Here is a 16,998-nt window from a genome sequence, read left to right as displayed (position 1 = left end):
ACAAGAGTTTTACCAAGTGCAGATACTAAATACATCTGAAAATATGCTTTGCATAAAGAAAATGAAACCTACATATAGGATCATTAAGATTTTTTAAGACATTATTTTCAGGTCACTAAAGCACATTTTACCCCAATTCACATTACCATTATGCGTCCTGACATTTTTTGTACTATTTCCATTGTTTCATTATTCCCAATGATGATTCTCATTACCATAACAGTATTTGTTTTTTCCCTGTATAGCTCTTAAAAAAAAAAAAAAGATGCTGTTGTTTTTTATCAGCAAAAATGAAAGGCAGTACCAACGGAGCACTACTATAATGTATATGTATTTTACAATTAAATATTATTTTCACACCTTCACACAGGGTTCCCACTCTTTTCAAGGACATTTCCAGCTAATTTTATGTGCACAACAAGTGTCATATTTAAGCAAAAACACATGCGCCCATTTAAATCAAGCTTTTATTTAGGTGTTTTTGTGTTTTTGATGGAAGTTTCTCGCCTCCAGATAAGCAGTTTGCTACATAATCACAATGTGATTATTAATCCCCGTAAAGCTGTGATTTAAATAAATGCATAGTATGTGCTGCGCACTTCAGAGTGCTCTGCTCTCTGTCATCTTACACACAAGAGAGCGTGTGATGATCATGATGAGGTGTTTTCAGTGTGAGCGGCCAGCTTCACTTGTTAATTTTGAAGCATGCATCACTTGCAGATTACAGACTTTTGTGGCTGAATTATCACACTAGGACGACTCGCAATTTTTATTTGATTAATTGTGCATTGAGACATCGTGCGCATTCGTCAAAATATGTCATATTCCATTACATTGTTTTTATAGCTAATGCCATTTTTACAATAAAAATCATATTTTGCACTATATCAACACAAACTATTTCATCAGAGTAAAGCAGAGATGACAGCAGATGAGCAGGGAATGTACATTATGTGACACGGATTTGTTCATGACAGCTAACCGTTGACATTGTTTCACAATGCGCAGCTGGCGGCAGTGACAAAATGTTACAAATGTATGTATTTGACTCCTATTCCGAGTCCCGATCATTACCATGTTTTTGTATATGTAACAAAAACCTTGTTAGCAATACAGTCAGATTTATTATATTAAAATATTTTCCAGGATAAATAACTATTTTCCGGGACATTTAGGCATTTTTCTAATTTTCTAGGACTTTTCCATGACTTGAAAACTGCATTGCAAAATTCCAGGTTTTTCGGGACGCGTGGGTACCCTGACGGTGGTAATGAGAATATCGTAATGACAGTTTGTTTTTTCATATTGTACTAATGAAAACTGGGGGATAAAATTTGTGCAACTGTAATTAAAATAATTTTAACAATAATGTAAACAGATATATTTTTAACCATTTCACGGTTGGCATAGTTCCTTTTTTTGCTCATGTAGGACAGTATGGTTCTAAACTATCTTTCAATGCAAGAGCTAATATTCACAAATATTGAAAACAGAAAATCTGATTGTTTGATGTTATAAAGGGAGAACCTTTTTTGAGGTGTACTTCTGCTTGGCTGCGATGTTGCGGAGCTTGTGGTCCAGAGCCTGACGGTTCTCTGGCTTCTTCACCCTGTATATGCGCACCAGCCAGTGTTCGGAAGTGAACGCCTCCTCTAGGTGCTTCAGACGGATGTCCTTGTTGCCGATCTCAGCGTTCCGCGTCCGGTCAAATCCAGGAGGTGTGCGGAAATCCAGCTGTGCAGATGTTCGGAATTAGGAGACAGTCCACTAAGGATGGTCAAAATGACTTTGTTAAATGGTTTAATTACTATGGGGAAGATACACTCACTTGCATTTCTCCGAAGCGGTAGTAAGACATTTTGTACATCAGGCAGTTGAGCAGGGTGGGAGAGCCGGCCTTATCCACTCTAAACTCCCCCTGGGGTGTAAAATAATCACTCTCCTACAAAAGTACAAAAAATAGACTTTTACATTTCCTGAAGAAAATGTGAGTGGTGCTTGCCTGTGCAAAACCTGGCATAATGATAGGGTGTTGCTATAAACAGCCAGGATTCATATGCACACACTGACCCGTATATCTTTAGGGTGCTCGCCCTCTGCAATGCGCACCATCCACAGGAACTTGTTAATGTCATCGCCCGAGTAGCCAATCACTCCCCCAAAGATAATCAGAACATAATCCACATCCAGCGACTTCATAATCTCATAGGCTGCACTCTCATTGGAGGACATGGCTTTACCGACCTGCAGAGGAAACAGAATATTGATCATAATGTCCCCGAGATATGACCACTAAGACCAAGTATTGACACTTTGCAATGCTTTTATATAAAACTAAATCAATAATATTTCATTTCCAGATGTTTTGGACAATGCTGCCATATATTCTTGTATTACAGCAAATCAGATCCTGTTGTCCTCTTCAAAGTGAATATTGTTGTGTCTGACTCACCAGTGCTATGTGACTGTTATTCCATGTGTTGTTGTCCACCAGTGTTGTGCGATTGGCCATGCCTGCGATCTGATAGCCGTAGTCCCACCAGGACATGACGCGAGCGTGCTCATCAGTGTTCTGCCGGAGCCAGTAATATGCTTCACGGAAATCGTCAAGAATATTCCTTGACCTGGAGGTGATTACAAATGAATGAAGAAAATACCATGAATGACTAACAGGCAGGGTAAGAAATTAAAATGCACTCAGAGCAAAATTGGACAAAAATGTAAAAATAAAATAAAATAAAAAATCCTCTGTAATGAATTCCTCTTTTTTTATTTATAAACATGGATAATATCTGATCCAGTTCTTAATATTCCATTCTAGGCTTAGTTATACATGTTACTGCACAAGTTGAAGCTGATTTGAATTTATGGGGAAGAGGTAATACATTTGCAAATTATTCAAATTGAGAATATATGTTAATGACTAAAATATTGGACAGTAGTATACACAGTATTCTTAATATAATAGTTATTAGTATAGTTCTCCATATTCTATTCTAGATATAACATCTGATAGTTCTGCCTAATGGAATCTTGTTCAATAGGTACAGTATATCACATAAAATATCAGTTGATTTAATTTTATGAGTAAGTAGTAATAAATTCACAAATTATTCCGATTGAGAATCTGTTAATGTAGATCAAAGTATTTGACATAACAGAAATATAAAAAACATTTTCTTTTTAAATATAATAGTTCTACAATATTTAGTTCTCAGCACGGTTCTTAATCTTCTATTCTAGGCTTCATTATTAATATCATTGCATACAATTAAAAAAAAAAAAAAAAAAAAGGTGATTTAATTTTACGGGTAAGATGTAATAAATGTGCTAATTATTAAGATTGAGAACTTAAAGGGATAGTTCGCCCAAAAAAGAAAATTCTCTCATTATTAACTCACCCTCATGCCATCCCAGATGTGTATGACTTTCTTCTGCTGAACACAAATGAAGACTTTTTTCGAAGAATATCTCAGCTCTGTTGGTCCATTCAATGCAAGTGAATGGGTGCCAAGATTTTGAAGCTCCAAAATGCACAGGAACACAGCATAAAAGTAATCCATAAGATTCCAGTGGTTATATCCATATCTTCTTAAGCGATATGATAAGTGAGGGAAAGAAACAGATCAATACTGACGTCCGTTTTTACCATAAATTCTCCTCCCTACCCAGTAGGGGGCTATATGCATGAAGAATGCAACTCACCAAAAACAAAAGAAGGACTTAAATATTGAACTGTTTCTCACCCAAACCTATCACATCGCTTCTGAAAATATGGATTAAAACATTGGAGTCATATGGCTTACTTTTATGCTGTGTTTATGTGCATTTTGGAGCTTCAAAGTTTTGGCAACCATTCACTTTGTATGGACTTACAGAGCTGAAATAATCTTCTAAAAAAATCTTTGTGTTCAGCAGAAGAAAGTAAGTCACACACATCTGGGATGGCATGAGGGCGAGTTAATAATGAGAGAATTTTAATTTTTGGGTGAACAATCCCTTTAAGTAAATGAACTGATTAAAATATTTGACATAACAGCAGCATGCAGCCAGTATTTTATATGGTAACCATGTGTTACTATGTTTGGGTCAACGTTAATGTGTTCTAACCCATCGTGGTTGTATGATGCCAGTACTACGCTGGGACTGGAGTAGGCATTGCTGGTGACCCAGGTACAGTGCACAGCAAACATCATCAAGAGCATCAGCATAAGCATGGTAACAATGCTCTTAATGTTGGGCCCCAAACCCTCCTCCGGACGGTCCTGTTCCGACACATGCTTTCGGACTTTGCCTGCCTGTAAGTACACATGAGAAAATCTCTTTTAGTGTTAAAGTAACAGGTCTAAAACTTCAGTATGGTAAACAGTTTATGTTTTCTAAAGACCCATTGAAATTACTTGAGCAGTTTTTTCCCGTGTTGATGTATTTGCTATTTAAAGGGATAGTTACCCAAAAATTTAAATTCTCCTCATTTACTTACCCTCATGCAATCCCAGATATGTTTGACTTACTTAATTCTGCTGAGTACAAACAAAGATTTTTAGAAGAATGTCTCAGCTCTGTAGGTCCATATAATGCAAGTGAATGGTGGCCAGAACTTTGAAGTTCCAAAAAGCACATTAAGGCAGCATAAAAGTAATCCATAAAACTCCAGTGGTTAAATACATATCTTCAGAAGTAATATAATAAGTGTGTGTAAAAAAAACCTTCAATATTTAAGTCATTTATTTTACTATAAATCTCCACTTTCACTTCCACGTTCTTTTATTTTTGTTGATTTGCATTAGTCTTGGAGATTTATAGTAAAAAAAAAAAAAAAAAAAGGACAAAAAAATATTGTTTCTTTTCTCACCCACACCTATTATATCCCTGAACATATAGATTTAACCACTGGGGTCATATGGATTACTTTTATGCTGCCTTAAGATGATTTTGGAGCTTCAAAGTTCTGGCCACAATTCACCTGTATTGTATGGACCAACAGAGCTGAGATATTCTTCTAGAAGTCTTCATTTGAGATCTGCAGAAGAAAGAAAATAATACACATCTGGGATGGCATGAGAGTGAGTAAATGATGATTTTTGGATGAACTATTCCTTTAAACTGGAAATTAAGTGTGAAATATCGAAGTACTCATCCTTTCAAAATAAAAAAGCCAAAAGCCTTAATCATAAGGATGATCCAAAAACTAACAAACATGGACTACAGGACACAAAACCCTATTATTGATTTCATTATGGTTTTAAAGACAGAATTTGTTTACTGTATGAACTATTTCCAAATACAGATAATACAGAACAGAAAGATAGTATATCTGCTAAAAGTTATTTTTAAAATTTGTCTACAGGTTTTCCTTTAATTATGTACCACTTCCACATACAGAAACCTACTATGGCCTACCTAACAATTTCCCTGTCTATTTTCTGCAACAATAACAGAGAATAATCCCATTTAAAACGACTGACCCTTTGACCTTTCCCTGACCTTATCATAGAGGTTCCCCTGATTCTTCTTGTCATCCTCGTCACTGCTGTCTTCGGCCGGCGGATTCTCGCGCTTCATGTCATCACCTAGGTAGTGCTCGAATACGCTGGAGAAGGCAATGGCCGAGAGCATGCACACCACCGGGGTCAGAGTCAGCATCAGACGCACCATCACTCCAGCAAAATACACTGCACTGATGGCATACAGAGCCACTAGGTGGCGATAAAGAACAATTCTCAGTTAGGACAGCAATAGCAAACACTACAGTGTAGAATCAACATTAATTAACTGTAGTGTTAGAGTTTGTAGTTGTGTACTGTATAATGACTCATGAGACCAACAAACATGATAGCAGTGGGGACGATAGACACATGCTCACCAAAGACTCGCTCATCATTGATATTCTTGATGCAGAACCAGAGACCGGCTGGGAAGGTGCAGACCAGGATGTGCAGGTCAAAGAAGAAGGAGACCCAGGTGGTGGGCTGGTGCTCTGAGACCGAGGCAATGATGGGGATGTGTATCTTCGCGTATCTGAGAAGAACAGGCAGGAAGGGCTTTCAGTTAATTTACTGTGTAAATATGTTGCTAAAAAGTGAATCGATACGTTTTGGTGAGAAACAACCTGTCATTTTCAGTGAATAACTTGACGTCCATTGCACCTTCAGGAGCACCATGAGAGAAGCTTGTGCATTGTTTTTAGCATTACATTTATGGTTATTTCTCACCAAAATTGATTGTATGCCTTTGTAAGTCTTGGAATATCAACTTTAATACTTTTGGGTCCTTTTTTTTTTTTTTTTTTTTAGCTTTAAAGTCATTATCCCCTGCCATTAGGCTATATTGAAAAGACAGCCCGAGATCTTTATTAAAACATCTCGATGCAACTGATAATTTGCATCATGATGCTAATAATTCATATAAATATATGAGATAATCCCAAAAATATATTTATACTTATAGAAGTGGAAATACAGTATACTGTATATTGCGACACTATTACATATCTCGGGTCACTAAATACAATTGCAGTTTTGGCATTTTTATTATGTTTTATATTATGATTTATAAGAAAAATGTTGAAAAATACTACAGAAGTGAGGGCATAACTCTTATATATTAATCTTATATATCAAAAATGAATGAGGTGAATTGAGGTCCCGGGTCAATAAGGACCCGAGGTATGCATTTAAGGGTTAAGGATTAGGGATTTTGAAAAATCTCTAACCCAAAGTATGATGCTTCCTTAGCAAGCACCACTTACAATGAAGCTCAGAGTTCAGTTGGATTCTCACAGTTCTGGGGGCAAAACGTCTACAAAATCCACATCAAAACAAATCTTTGAAGAGTAAAGCCAACTTTAAAGCCAACAGAGCAGCGGGGAGCATCTCAAAATGTTGAACAAAGTTTCTCCCCCAGAGGACTGAAGTTTTCCACAAAAACAAGGCAGCAAACTCAGAGAGGTTTTGCTTGTCCAGAGTTCTACATTTGTTTCACTCTGTTTATCAAAAAAATAAGGGTAAAGCACGGGTCTATAACTGTCAAATTAGTGCTGTTCTTCCTCACAGTTTTGCTGCATTACTGCGCTAAATTTTGACAACTATCAGTGTTCTGATCATTATCTCATGACCTGACCTTCTGTATCTGTAGTGCCGACTGCAGTGCGTACAGCTGACTGCACACAGCGAGAGCTCAACAGGACCACGGATCTCCCTGCAGAGCATTGCTGCATAGAGGGAGTTACACGTTTATGAATTTATGATGGGCAGTGTTTCACTGAGGGCAAAGAACAAGTTCAAGCTGGCAAAGAGACAAATGTGGGTTTATGGCTGCAGGGAAGAGAGGTAGAAACACTGCCGTGCTTGTGCTGACCCACTAACCACCCGTGTTCGTAGGCGGTGTGAATGAATGTCAACTGAAGGGAGCTATTCAGACATAATCTTTCAGACATACTTTGGGGTTCAATAGCGAGTAATACAGTTTTTCATGACAAATTATATTAGCAGCATAACATACCACATAACATAAGCCTGTGAAAGTATACTTCATTTGACGGTGCGTGCATACACAGACGGTTGGCACATACGTGCTACGACTGCTATAAGACACCGGACTATATCTCTTAAGGAGTTTAGACCCATAAAGAAGTCGTTATATTCTTTCACAGTTAACTTCCTCACACATTTACTCTTGATGTGCATATCTACTGTTGTTGTTTTCACCTTCGTCTCCTGTTATTTATCGGTGATTACATCATCTTCTAACATTTCTTTGTGACAGCAACGTCTCAAATGTGAGTGTCGCCACCTTGTGGATCCGTGCAAATAATTCCAGGTGTATGCGCATTCTGAGCTTTCAAACTGGCGCGGTTAGAAAAATCGGGCTGCGCGCGTTCAACGCTAGAGCATTCTGCTGTCAACGAGATTTGAATCACACATCCTGCACGCGGATGCTCAGCATTCACGTCTGACCAAAATATATATGGGCTTAATGTTCCTGTATTTGTGAGGTGCTTTAGAGAGATTAAAGTCTTTTGCTGATTCTGTTTGACACTGCTTAAATAGTTGCAGCAAATAAAAAAAAGGTTTAAAGTGCCTGATGTCATGAACCATGTGTACCCGCATCATTATTTTGCAGTTCTGCACTTTTGAATAAGCAGCGAGGATCGCCCTAAGACTCCCAAGTGCTCCGGTTACATTGAAGCGCATCATTCTGTGTTCAGAACGTTTTGCGGAGCCTTTCTTATTTCTTACTACTCTTACTTTGATAGTTTTGTGCAATAAGATTTTATAGTTATTTAGCCTATATGTTTTGTTGAATATTCGTTAGTTACCATGTTAAAGTGCTGCGCTTGTCATCCGTATATCCCTCTTAAACATGTCTGATCAGGGTCAAGTGAACATAGCGACTAGTCATTCAAACAACCAACCGACTAGTCGATTATGAAAGTTGGTAGTTTTACACATCACTAAGCCATGCGATAGCGCGGTAAGAGGAACAGACTGAAATGTAAGTAATTATTCAGTGAAACTCTTGACATCCGCCCAAGCTGTTCTTGGTACGTTCAAGACAGTTCTGAATGATTTGCAGCAGTTAACAGCCCTCTGGATGGGAAGATTATTAATGAATAACTTCAATTTTGGTTCATGCCTCACACAAAAGATAGCTACTGACTTTAGGAGGCTTGGAATATAGCACAAGTCGTTTATATCCAGTTTTATGAGATTTAAAATGTAAAGAATCCTAAATATTTCTTATTTCATATCACAAGTTTTCCAGGTTCAGATTGTGTATCCCAGATTGTTAATGTGGACTAATGCAGACTTTTTTTTTTTTTTAACTCCACTGTAAATCATGCTATAAAATTGAGCCCCTGAAAAAAATCTGGTCTTAAATTGTTAAGCTGTTTTACAGGGTGTGCTAATTAGCTATTAGTCACTTAATCACATCACCAAGCATCAAAAGAAAGAGGTGTATGAAAGGTAAACTGTGCAGAATGCTTACCCTGTGTCCCATAGCGAGTAAAAACGCCCACTCCAAGGAGCAATGTACCCTGAAAGCACATTAACACAACAGAATGAACACACCCAAACACACACAAACCACCCAACCATTACCGACACAAAAGCACTTTCAAGCAGCTTCTGAGGAGCCGACAAGTTTGGACCGAGTCCAATGAGCCCTAATACCACACATATAGCCTGCAACTTTTCAATTAATCTACACTGCGAGGCTGCGCTCGGTTTGAAAAGCAGTGTGGCGAGTGAAGGGAAGTGCTTAATTAGATCTCAGAGGCCTTACAGCCCACGGGGCCCTGCGGCAGAAAGATTAATAGAAGCCCTGGGTGTGAGGGGAATACAAGCAAATCACTCTGACTCTATATATGCTGCCAGAGGTTCAGTGTTAAGAGACTGGGGTCAAAGAGTCATGCTGTATTCAGGTGAGAAAGGAAAGATTTTGATGTGAGGAGCGTGGATTTTTTCTTTGTCATTTAAATGTGTGGAGCTGATTTAGTCAAGGGAAAAATATAAAGGGATTTGTCATCTGACTGTCATTTAAAGGGTGATACATTGCCTCACAAAAATATTTTTAAATAGTGGTCACTGAGGCTGATAAATTGGCCGATATTTAGACTTTTATTAATTATTGGCATCGGACGATAAATTTTCCCGGTTGGCCGATTTCTTTCTTGAGGGCGCAGAGAATCGGCTGCTTGCACGTGAAGCGACTGAGACATGTAAACGACCAGTCACAGTTTGTTTTCTTGTTATGTGCCATCGTGTTACTACAATAATAGACCGGTATGCAACACAGTCTCATTTAAATGGTCTGAATATCAGAGCCGTTTAAGAAGCGTTTGAGCTCATAATGTTGAAGTGCTCGCCTGTTTCATTCTCTCTCTCTCTCTCCTCAAAAGTTCCCCGTAACTTTTACTGTCTTGTCTAATGAGAAAAAGGCAAATATCAATAAAACGAATATTATATACAGTCTGCAAATATCTCGTTTAATAGATGTAATAACCCAACCTTTACACAACTTCAGCAGACCCAGCATCCTATGGAGCGCTCATTTATTTACCTCTAAAGCACGTATTCTAACAGTCTCTCCTCTACAGTTCCGTCATCTTTAACTTACTTTTCTAATGATAAAAGGCACATATCAATAACACTTCTATTATATACCGTTTGCAAATATTCAGATATCTCGTTTAAACAGATGTAATTCACGAACCTCACGAAAATCCAGCGCTTTCTTCCCGTCGAGCGCTCATCTAATATATTCCTCTGAAGCGTGTATTCTATCAGCCAGAACCAAAACTTCAGGATCAGGATCAAAAGTTCCTCTGATACACAAATTATGACAGTCACTCCATGTTACTCCAAGCAGGCAATCCAGGCCGTTTAAACTGTCAGGAGATTGTTGCTCGAGCTGGATGCGCATGTGAGCATGAGTGCAACTTTAAGGCTGTGTCCGAAGAAAATGCTGCCTCTGTAGGCTGTATACGGAGGTAGGATGCAAATAAGGTGCTTTTCAAAATGTTTGGAGACCAGTTTCCTTAAGAGTTCCATTCATTCAAAACAGCTGTCAGTTAAGCCATTAACTGATTAGGCAGCAAGGTAGCAAGTCAGCTGCCTACGTTTTCGGATGCAGCCCAAGGTAAATGTGCTTCACATGTGCTACAAGTAAATGTCTTATTCACTATGCACTGTATGTACAATTGGTTTGATTCTGTATTTTGTTTAGTAAATGTGATTGCTAATATGGACATGCCATCCATGGTTGACTACTGTGTGTACTGTTATTTCCTTCTTCCTAATATATTAATAATTTCTTCATGTGTAAATAAATTACTAAAATTTGATGACTAAACAGAAATATGAAGAAACTGCTATCTACCATTTAAAATACAACATAATTTTTAGTTTTGTGTGAAATTGAGTAAATATAGTACTAAATAAGAGTTTATATTTTGTTAGCAATGTATGTTTGTTATTTACTATATTAAATTGTGTGATATATCGGCATTGTATCAGCCTATTGGCCACCCTGCTCTCTGGATATCGGCATCGGCCATTAAAAAACCCATATTGGTCGACCACTAATTTTAAACTTTGTCAACGGTGTGTCCTCTGCTTGACAAGAAAACAGCAGCAAAGCTTTTTAATAAGCAGAGAAAAGCACAGCAGCCTTTTATTCTGCAAATCAGTCATGCTGTGTGGCAATTTATCACAGTGCAATCTATTTTCTGACAATCTTGCAAAATAGAAGTGCATAAAAGCCGAAAACAAATCACTTGGTCACTTTTGACCTTTCAATTTTTGGTACTTGATATCAAAGTCAAATTCATAACAAGTCTGGATTTCGAAATCCATATGAAAAATGAAGATTTATTTTAGTAACACCTTTACAAAGTTGGTACACCATGATCCTTCATTTTTATAGTCAGAGACTTTTTTTATTTCTATTGCAATTGCAAAAAATAGCTGATCAGTTCAAAAAGTTCCGTGAACCACACCGTACTTTGAATTCGAAATTTAAAGTCAAGTCTAAGAATTCTTTTTTTTTTTGCGTAGAAGTTTGCCTCACTGCACTAAAATTGAAAATTCCAAGTCAAGTTCAAACGAAGTCTGATTTCAATTTGAAAAATGAAATCATTTATCTCTTCAACAAGTAATAATGTGCACGATTGTTTATTTTCTTCAGAGACAAGTTTGATTGTTCGAATCATGAAAAACTCAGTCGCCATTCAAAAAGTTCAGGCAACTATACCACATTGGATTTGAAAATTCTGCACTGGACTTCGTGTGAATCATTCGTGCGAAAAAATGGTGAATTTTATACTGGTTGTGCAATTAATTACATTGAACTTTTAGAGAACAGGCCTTAAGTGTTGCTTGAAAAAGCATAAACAAAGACTAGAGTGCTAAAGATGAAGAGAGCAGAGGACAAGCTTACAAACTTGATAAATATTAGGATGATAGCTTGGCTGAATTTGCTTAAGTTGAAGTGGTACAGGGCTCACTGACCATGTTAATTGAAGTGCTTTGTTTATGCACTATAGTAAATGCACTCACCTGTGTAAGTCAGGTAAATGACAGTCAGGAAAACCACCCCCGCAGCCAGAGACACGCCCAGAAAGAACAGAGTCTGGAACTCCTGCCTGGTCAGTCTGTCCTTCAGATACTGCAGAAAGGCATATGCCTGCAGCAAAGCAAAAACGCCTGCAAAGAAGCACAATTCAATTATCATGAATTTCTAGAGGTGAACTGGCCTCCACGCTGATCTGAGTTCAGTTGAGTGATCATTCTCACTTCTTGGTAGAGCTGGGAGATATATTTCTGATAATCTACTGTTGATGAATTTTTGCTCATACAGTATTTATTAGCCTATATGACAATGTTTATTTAACAGTGTTTATATTTTAATACATTATGGATGATTGTAGAAGTGCATGTTGTTTCCATTATGTGTTTGTTTGAGCTGGGAGCACAGACTTTTAAATATGAGAGCCCCAAGTGTATTTCGGGTTTGTTGACAATTAAAAGTCCTCCATTCTGGAACAAATCTTTTTGTTTTATATTTATTTTTGGAATTTTATTTGCAATATAAACTGCATCTGGGATTGTATTCATTTTAAACTCTTGTAGCTTCTATGTCTGTGCCTGTCACAGTAAGCAAAGAACAAAATATTTTTTTTAATATTAAATAAATTGATAAAAAAACAAATAATAATAATAATAATAATAATAATAATAAAATTGGCCGATTAATAGGTTATCTGCATTTTCCACCAGCTTAGTTATCAGTATCGGTAAAATCCACTATTGGTCAACCTCTAATACAATCTCATTTATATATTTGCTCTGAAATTAATGTTAATGTTAGAAGCGAAATTGAGTAAAACATCTAGTTAAAAATAATCCATGTTTTCCATGTTTTTCGCTTTACTGTATGAACACAAGGCAGAATGCTGTTTAATGATTTTAATTTAAATGGTAACAAATAATAAACATTAATATTTATGTACACATTTCTTCTTTTACTAAAACATTTTAATACATGACAAATACCATGCCATGATCATTTTTGAGTGGAGGCGCAAACAAATAGCTGAATCTTAGTTTTGAATCGATTCACTGAAATTAAAATCAGAGATGCTATTAAAAAAAAATCTCACTTATCGCTCTCAAGCTCACAAATCATGAGACAAGGAATAATAGTCAGGCTAGTCTAATGACTCTTTAGGAAACTTAATGGTCAAATAAAAAGCACATTAACACTACTGCAATATTAACACTGTTGCTTAATTTATAATGCCAGCTAAATCACTGCAAATATATCATGCATGGGTTTATGGATTTGAGTTGAGAGAGTCGGTCTTAGATCAGCCTAACACAGCAACAGTTCAGAGCTCAAAGAAGAATGGTGGAAAACCAGTCTTACCTGCAGCGGCCATGTGCTCACTCGTCCTGATAGGCTGGAAGCCTACAAATGGGATTTGCATGGACAGCACCAACCCCACTATATAAAACGTGCTGTAGGCTGAGAGAGCGAGAGAGAGAGAGAGAGAGAGAATATCCATCACAAGGCACAAAGAATACAATCAAAACTTTCAAAGTGTCCCAGACTTGTTAAATAAGCTTCTAACCACCAACCAAATCCATCGTTATTCTCAAAAAACAGCTGTCGAATGCTCTTCCGTAAGCAGTTTATAAATGCATGACCATGTACAGTGGTCTGAAAAAGTATCTGGTCACTTAAGACATTTAAACATACAGTATGAGTTTCATTGCATTTGAAAACAAAATATCAATCCAAGTGGCATCTGCAAACAAATAATGCTAGAGATTTTTGTAATTACTTCTACTCGACTGGTCCAAAAGTAATTCTTAGTGGATGCATGAAGTCAGTTCCCTTCAAGTTCACACAGGTAACCCTATACTTTTTTGGAGCCACTCTACATGAAAACATAGTAAACAAATATCTACTTTTTCTGTACTGTTTTGCAGACTTTCAAAATTTTGCACTGAGACACTTCCAATATTGTTAGCTCTTTTTGATTAATTGCTTCAGTCTGCAGTTTTCCTCTGTTTGCAGAAGTTATAAATTGTTCTGGATAAAAGTGTCTGCTAAATGAATATGTAAATGCAGTAGGCCTCTTGAATAAACAAGCACAGTTTCCAGTTGCTAACTAATGCGATGTTATTAAATTTTTTTCCTGTTTTGTGCTTGATTTACATTTAAGCAATGGCAGCAGCAGTATGTGGGTCTGAGGGGAAAACAGACTACGCTTACAAATAGCATTAAGATGCGTCTCGAGTGATTTGATCATTTGTGGTCAGGCAACACACTGCTGTTTACACCTGGTCACTTAAATGTGTCTCCTCTGACCACTTGTGTTTGGATTTCGAGGGGAGAGTCTCTGATTTCATGACGACATACATCAGTCACCATGTCAGTGGGCTAGTGCAAAAGTCATAAAAGACAAAGTGTTAACAAAACCAGCACGGGGCCTGGGTAGCTCAGTGGTAAAATACGCTGGCTACCACCCCCTGGAGTTCGCTAGTTCGAATCCCAGGGTGTGCTGAGTGACTCCAGCCAGGTCTTGTAAGCAACCAAATTGGCCTGGTTGCTAGGGAGGGTAGAGTCACATGGGGTAACCTCCTCGTGGTCGCTATAATGTGGTTTGTTCTCGGTGGGGCGCATGGTGAATTGAGCGTGGTTGCCGCGGTGGATGGCGTGAAGCCTCCACACGCGCTATGTCTCCGTGGCAACGCGCTCAACAAGCCACGTGATAAGATGCGCGGGTTGACTGTCTCAGACGCGGAGACAACTGGGATTCGTCCTCCGCCACCCGGACTGAGGCGAATCACTATGCGACCACGAGGACTTAAAGTGCACTGGGAATTGGGCATTCCAAATTGGGAGAATAAGGGGAAAAATCCCCCCCCCTCCCAAAAAAAATAAAACAGCACGCTGTTTCTCCCAGACACAACTAAAATTCAATTTAACTATAACCGCAACATTTCAAGCAGAATTATCCGTTGTTTTAGTGGAGTACCTGAATGAACCTGAGCTTCAGATGTGTGTGCTTGTTGATTTCAGACACACTGAAGAAGTTCCGTTAAGTTCTCGTGCTTGTGTAAATTTAATCTCTTGTTTTAGCCCAGTGGTTGATTGAGGGGTGGTGCTTTGCTACTGTACTTAATGCATTCAGGACGGATTAGTGTTTGCACCTAAAAAGAGATGCTGTCATGAGTTTCTGACTACCTCCATATGTGGTTTTTGTGATCCAATCATAAAACGTGTTGCTTCCAGTTTACATTTGTATTTGACGCTGATCACCTGAAACGCATCTTCATACCAGGTGTAAATGGGGTCAGAGAAAGTAAGAGGGTTTTAAAGAGAGGCTGATACTTCACATCTCCTGGAATTACCTAAAATCTGGGCTACTTCCCAATTATGTCACCATAGTGTACACCTGGAGGAGGACTGCAAGGGCTAATAAAAATAAATAAATAAATAAAAATTGCTGGATTTTGCCAAACTTAATGATTTAAAACTTAAAAACTAAAGCAAAATGCAATTAATGATTTTAACTTAAAATCTATAGCAAAATGTCTGGCTAACCAAATAATCTTCTGTATACTTGTTAATATTGTAGCCACTCCAGAAATTGATTTTTGCCTCATCCTTAATTCAATTTATTAAAATGAGTTAATGCAACACAATTCTTGAATTTTTGTCACACCTTAATTTCATTGCATACAATTTAATTTTGTAAGATAGAAGTTTACTTAATTTGCATTGCGAGAACATGAATAATTAATGTATCCATTTACATTACGTAGTTTAATGAAGCACTCTTCTAACTTTAAATGCGAAAGGCATTGAGGGACCTGTTTGTGTTAAGTTCTGTTGTGTTTGGATTTAAAATAGTTTGTTGGAGTTGTGGTGAAGAGTGGATTTAAGACATCGTTACCTACTAGCTACTGTTAGCAAGTAGTTAACTGCAAAAGATTCAGCTGAGTTAGTTTGACATGTCTAATTTATTTGGTTTTCCTCAATTCAGTTGTTTCCATTTCACAATGGAGTACAGTTTACAGTTTAATTTAAAGAAAACTAATTTCCAATGTGTAGAACTATTATCCACACTACTGTATAAAAGTGTAATATTCAAAGCAGTCAGTGCCTATTAATTAGCATATTAATACACATAGTAACAATATTATAATATTAAATGGTTATATTATTAGATTATTATCTGTAAGCAATATCATAGTAAGTGTACTGAATATCATCATGTTGTGATTCAGCCTTTTGCCTCAGGTAATCAGATTGTTTTCATTTATACTGTAAAGCTCTGTTGTGCATCATTTTTTTTTTTTTTTTTTTTTTTTTTTGCCAAAAATTATATATATACTGGCGGCCAAAAGTTTGGAATAATGTACAGATTTTGCTGTTTCGGAAGGTAGTTGGTACTTTAATTCACCAAAGTGGCATTCAACTGATCACAAAGTATAGTCAGGACATTACTGATGTTAAAAACAGCACCATCACTATTTGAAAAAAGTCATTTTTTATCAAATCTAGACAGGCCCCATTTCCAGCAGCCATCACTCCAACACTTTATCCTTGAGTAATCATGCTAAATTGCTAATTTGGTACTAGAAAATCACTTGCCATTATATCAAACACTGCTGAAAGCTATTTGGTTCGTTAAATGAAGCTTAACATTGTCTGTGTTCATTTTTGAATTGCCACAGTATGTAATAGACTGGCATGTCTTAAGGTCAGTACTAGGTTTAAAAAAAAAACTCATCAGTCAATCATTGTTTTGAGGAATAAAGGCTATACAATGCTTGAAATTGCCAAAAAACTGAAGATTTCATACATAGGTGTACACAACATTCTTCAAAGACAAAGGACAACTGGCTCTAACAAGCACAGAAAGAGATGTGGAAGGCCAGATGTACAACTAAACAAGAGGATAAGTACATCAGAGTCTCT

General features: G+C 37.3%; 1 protein-coding gene across 1 annotated transcript in view; it reads right to left on the bottom strand.

Annotated features, from left to right (window-relative positions):
* LOC127452506 (dolichyl-diphosphooligosaccharide--protein glycosyltransferase subunit STT3B-like) overlaps nt 1-16,998 on the bottom strand; it is a 66,107-nt gene that overhangs the window by 1,746 nt on the left and 47,363 nt on the right. The window contains exons 6-15 of the mRNA XM_051717989.1: nt 13,432-13,530; nt 12,063-12,209; nt 8,992-9,040; nt 5,867-6,021; nt 5,488-5,699; nt 4,111-4,298; nt 2,453-2,624; nt 2,071-2,244; nt 1,829-1,942; nt 1,528-1,734 (exon numbers count right to left, since the gene is read on the bottom strand). Coding sequence (XP_051573949.1) covers nt 1,528-1,734; nt 1,829-1,942; nt 2,071-2,244; nt 2,453-2,624; nt 4,111-4,298; nt 5,488-5,699; nt 5,867-6,021; nt 8,992-9,040; nt 12,063-12,209; nt 13,432-13,530 — 1,517 coding nt within the window. The remainder of the gene's footprint in view (nt 1-1,527; nt 1,735-1,828; nt 1,943-2,070; nt 2,245-2,452; nt 2,625-4,110; nt 4,299-5,487; nt 5,700-5,866; nt 6,022-8,991; nt 9,041-12,062; nt 12,210-13,431; nt 13,531-16,998) is intronic.

The sequence above is a fragment of the Myxocyprinus asiaticus genome, chromosome 15, assembly GCF_019703515.2.
Source record: "Myxocyprinus asiaticus isolate MX2 ecotype Aquarium Trade chromosome 15, UBuf_Myxa_2, whole genome shotgun sequence".
NCBI lineage: Eukaryota > Metazoa > Chordata > Actinopteri > Cypriniformes > Catostomidae > Myxocyprinus > Myxocyprinus asiaticus.
This window is presented reverse-complemented; position numbering and strand designations above follow the sequence as displayed.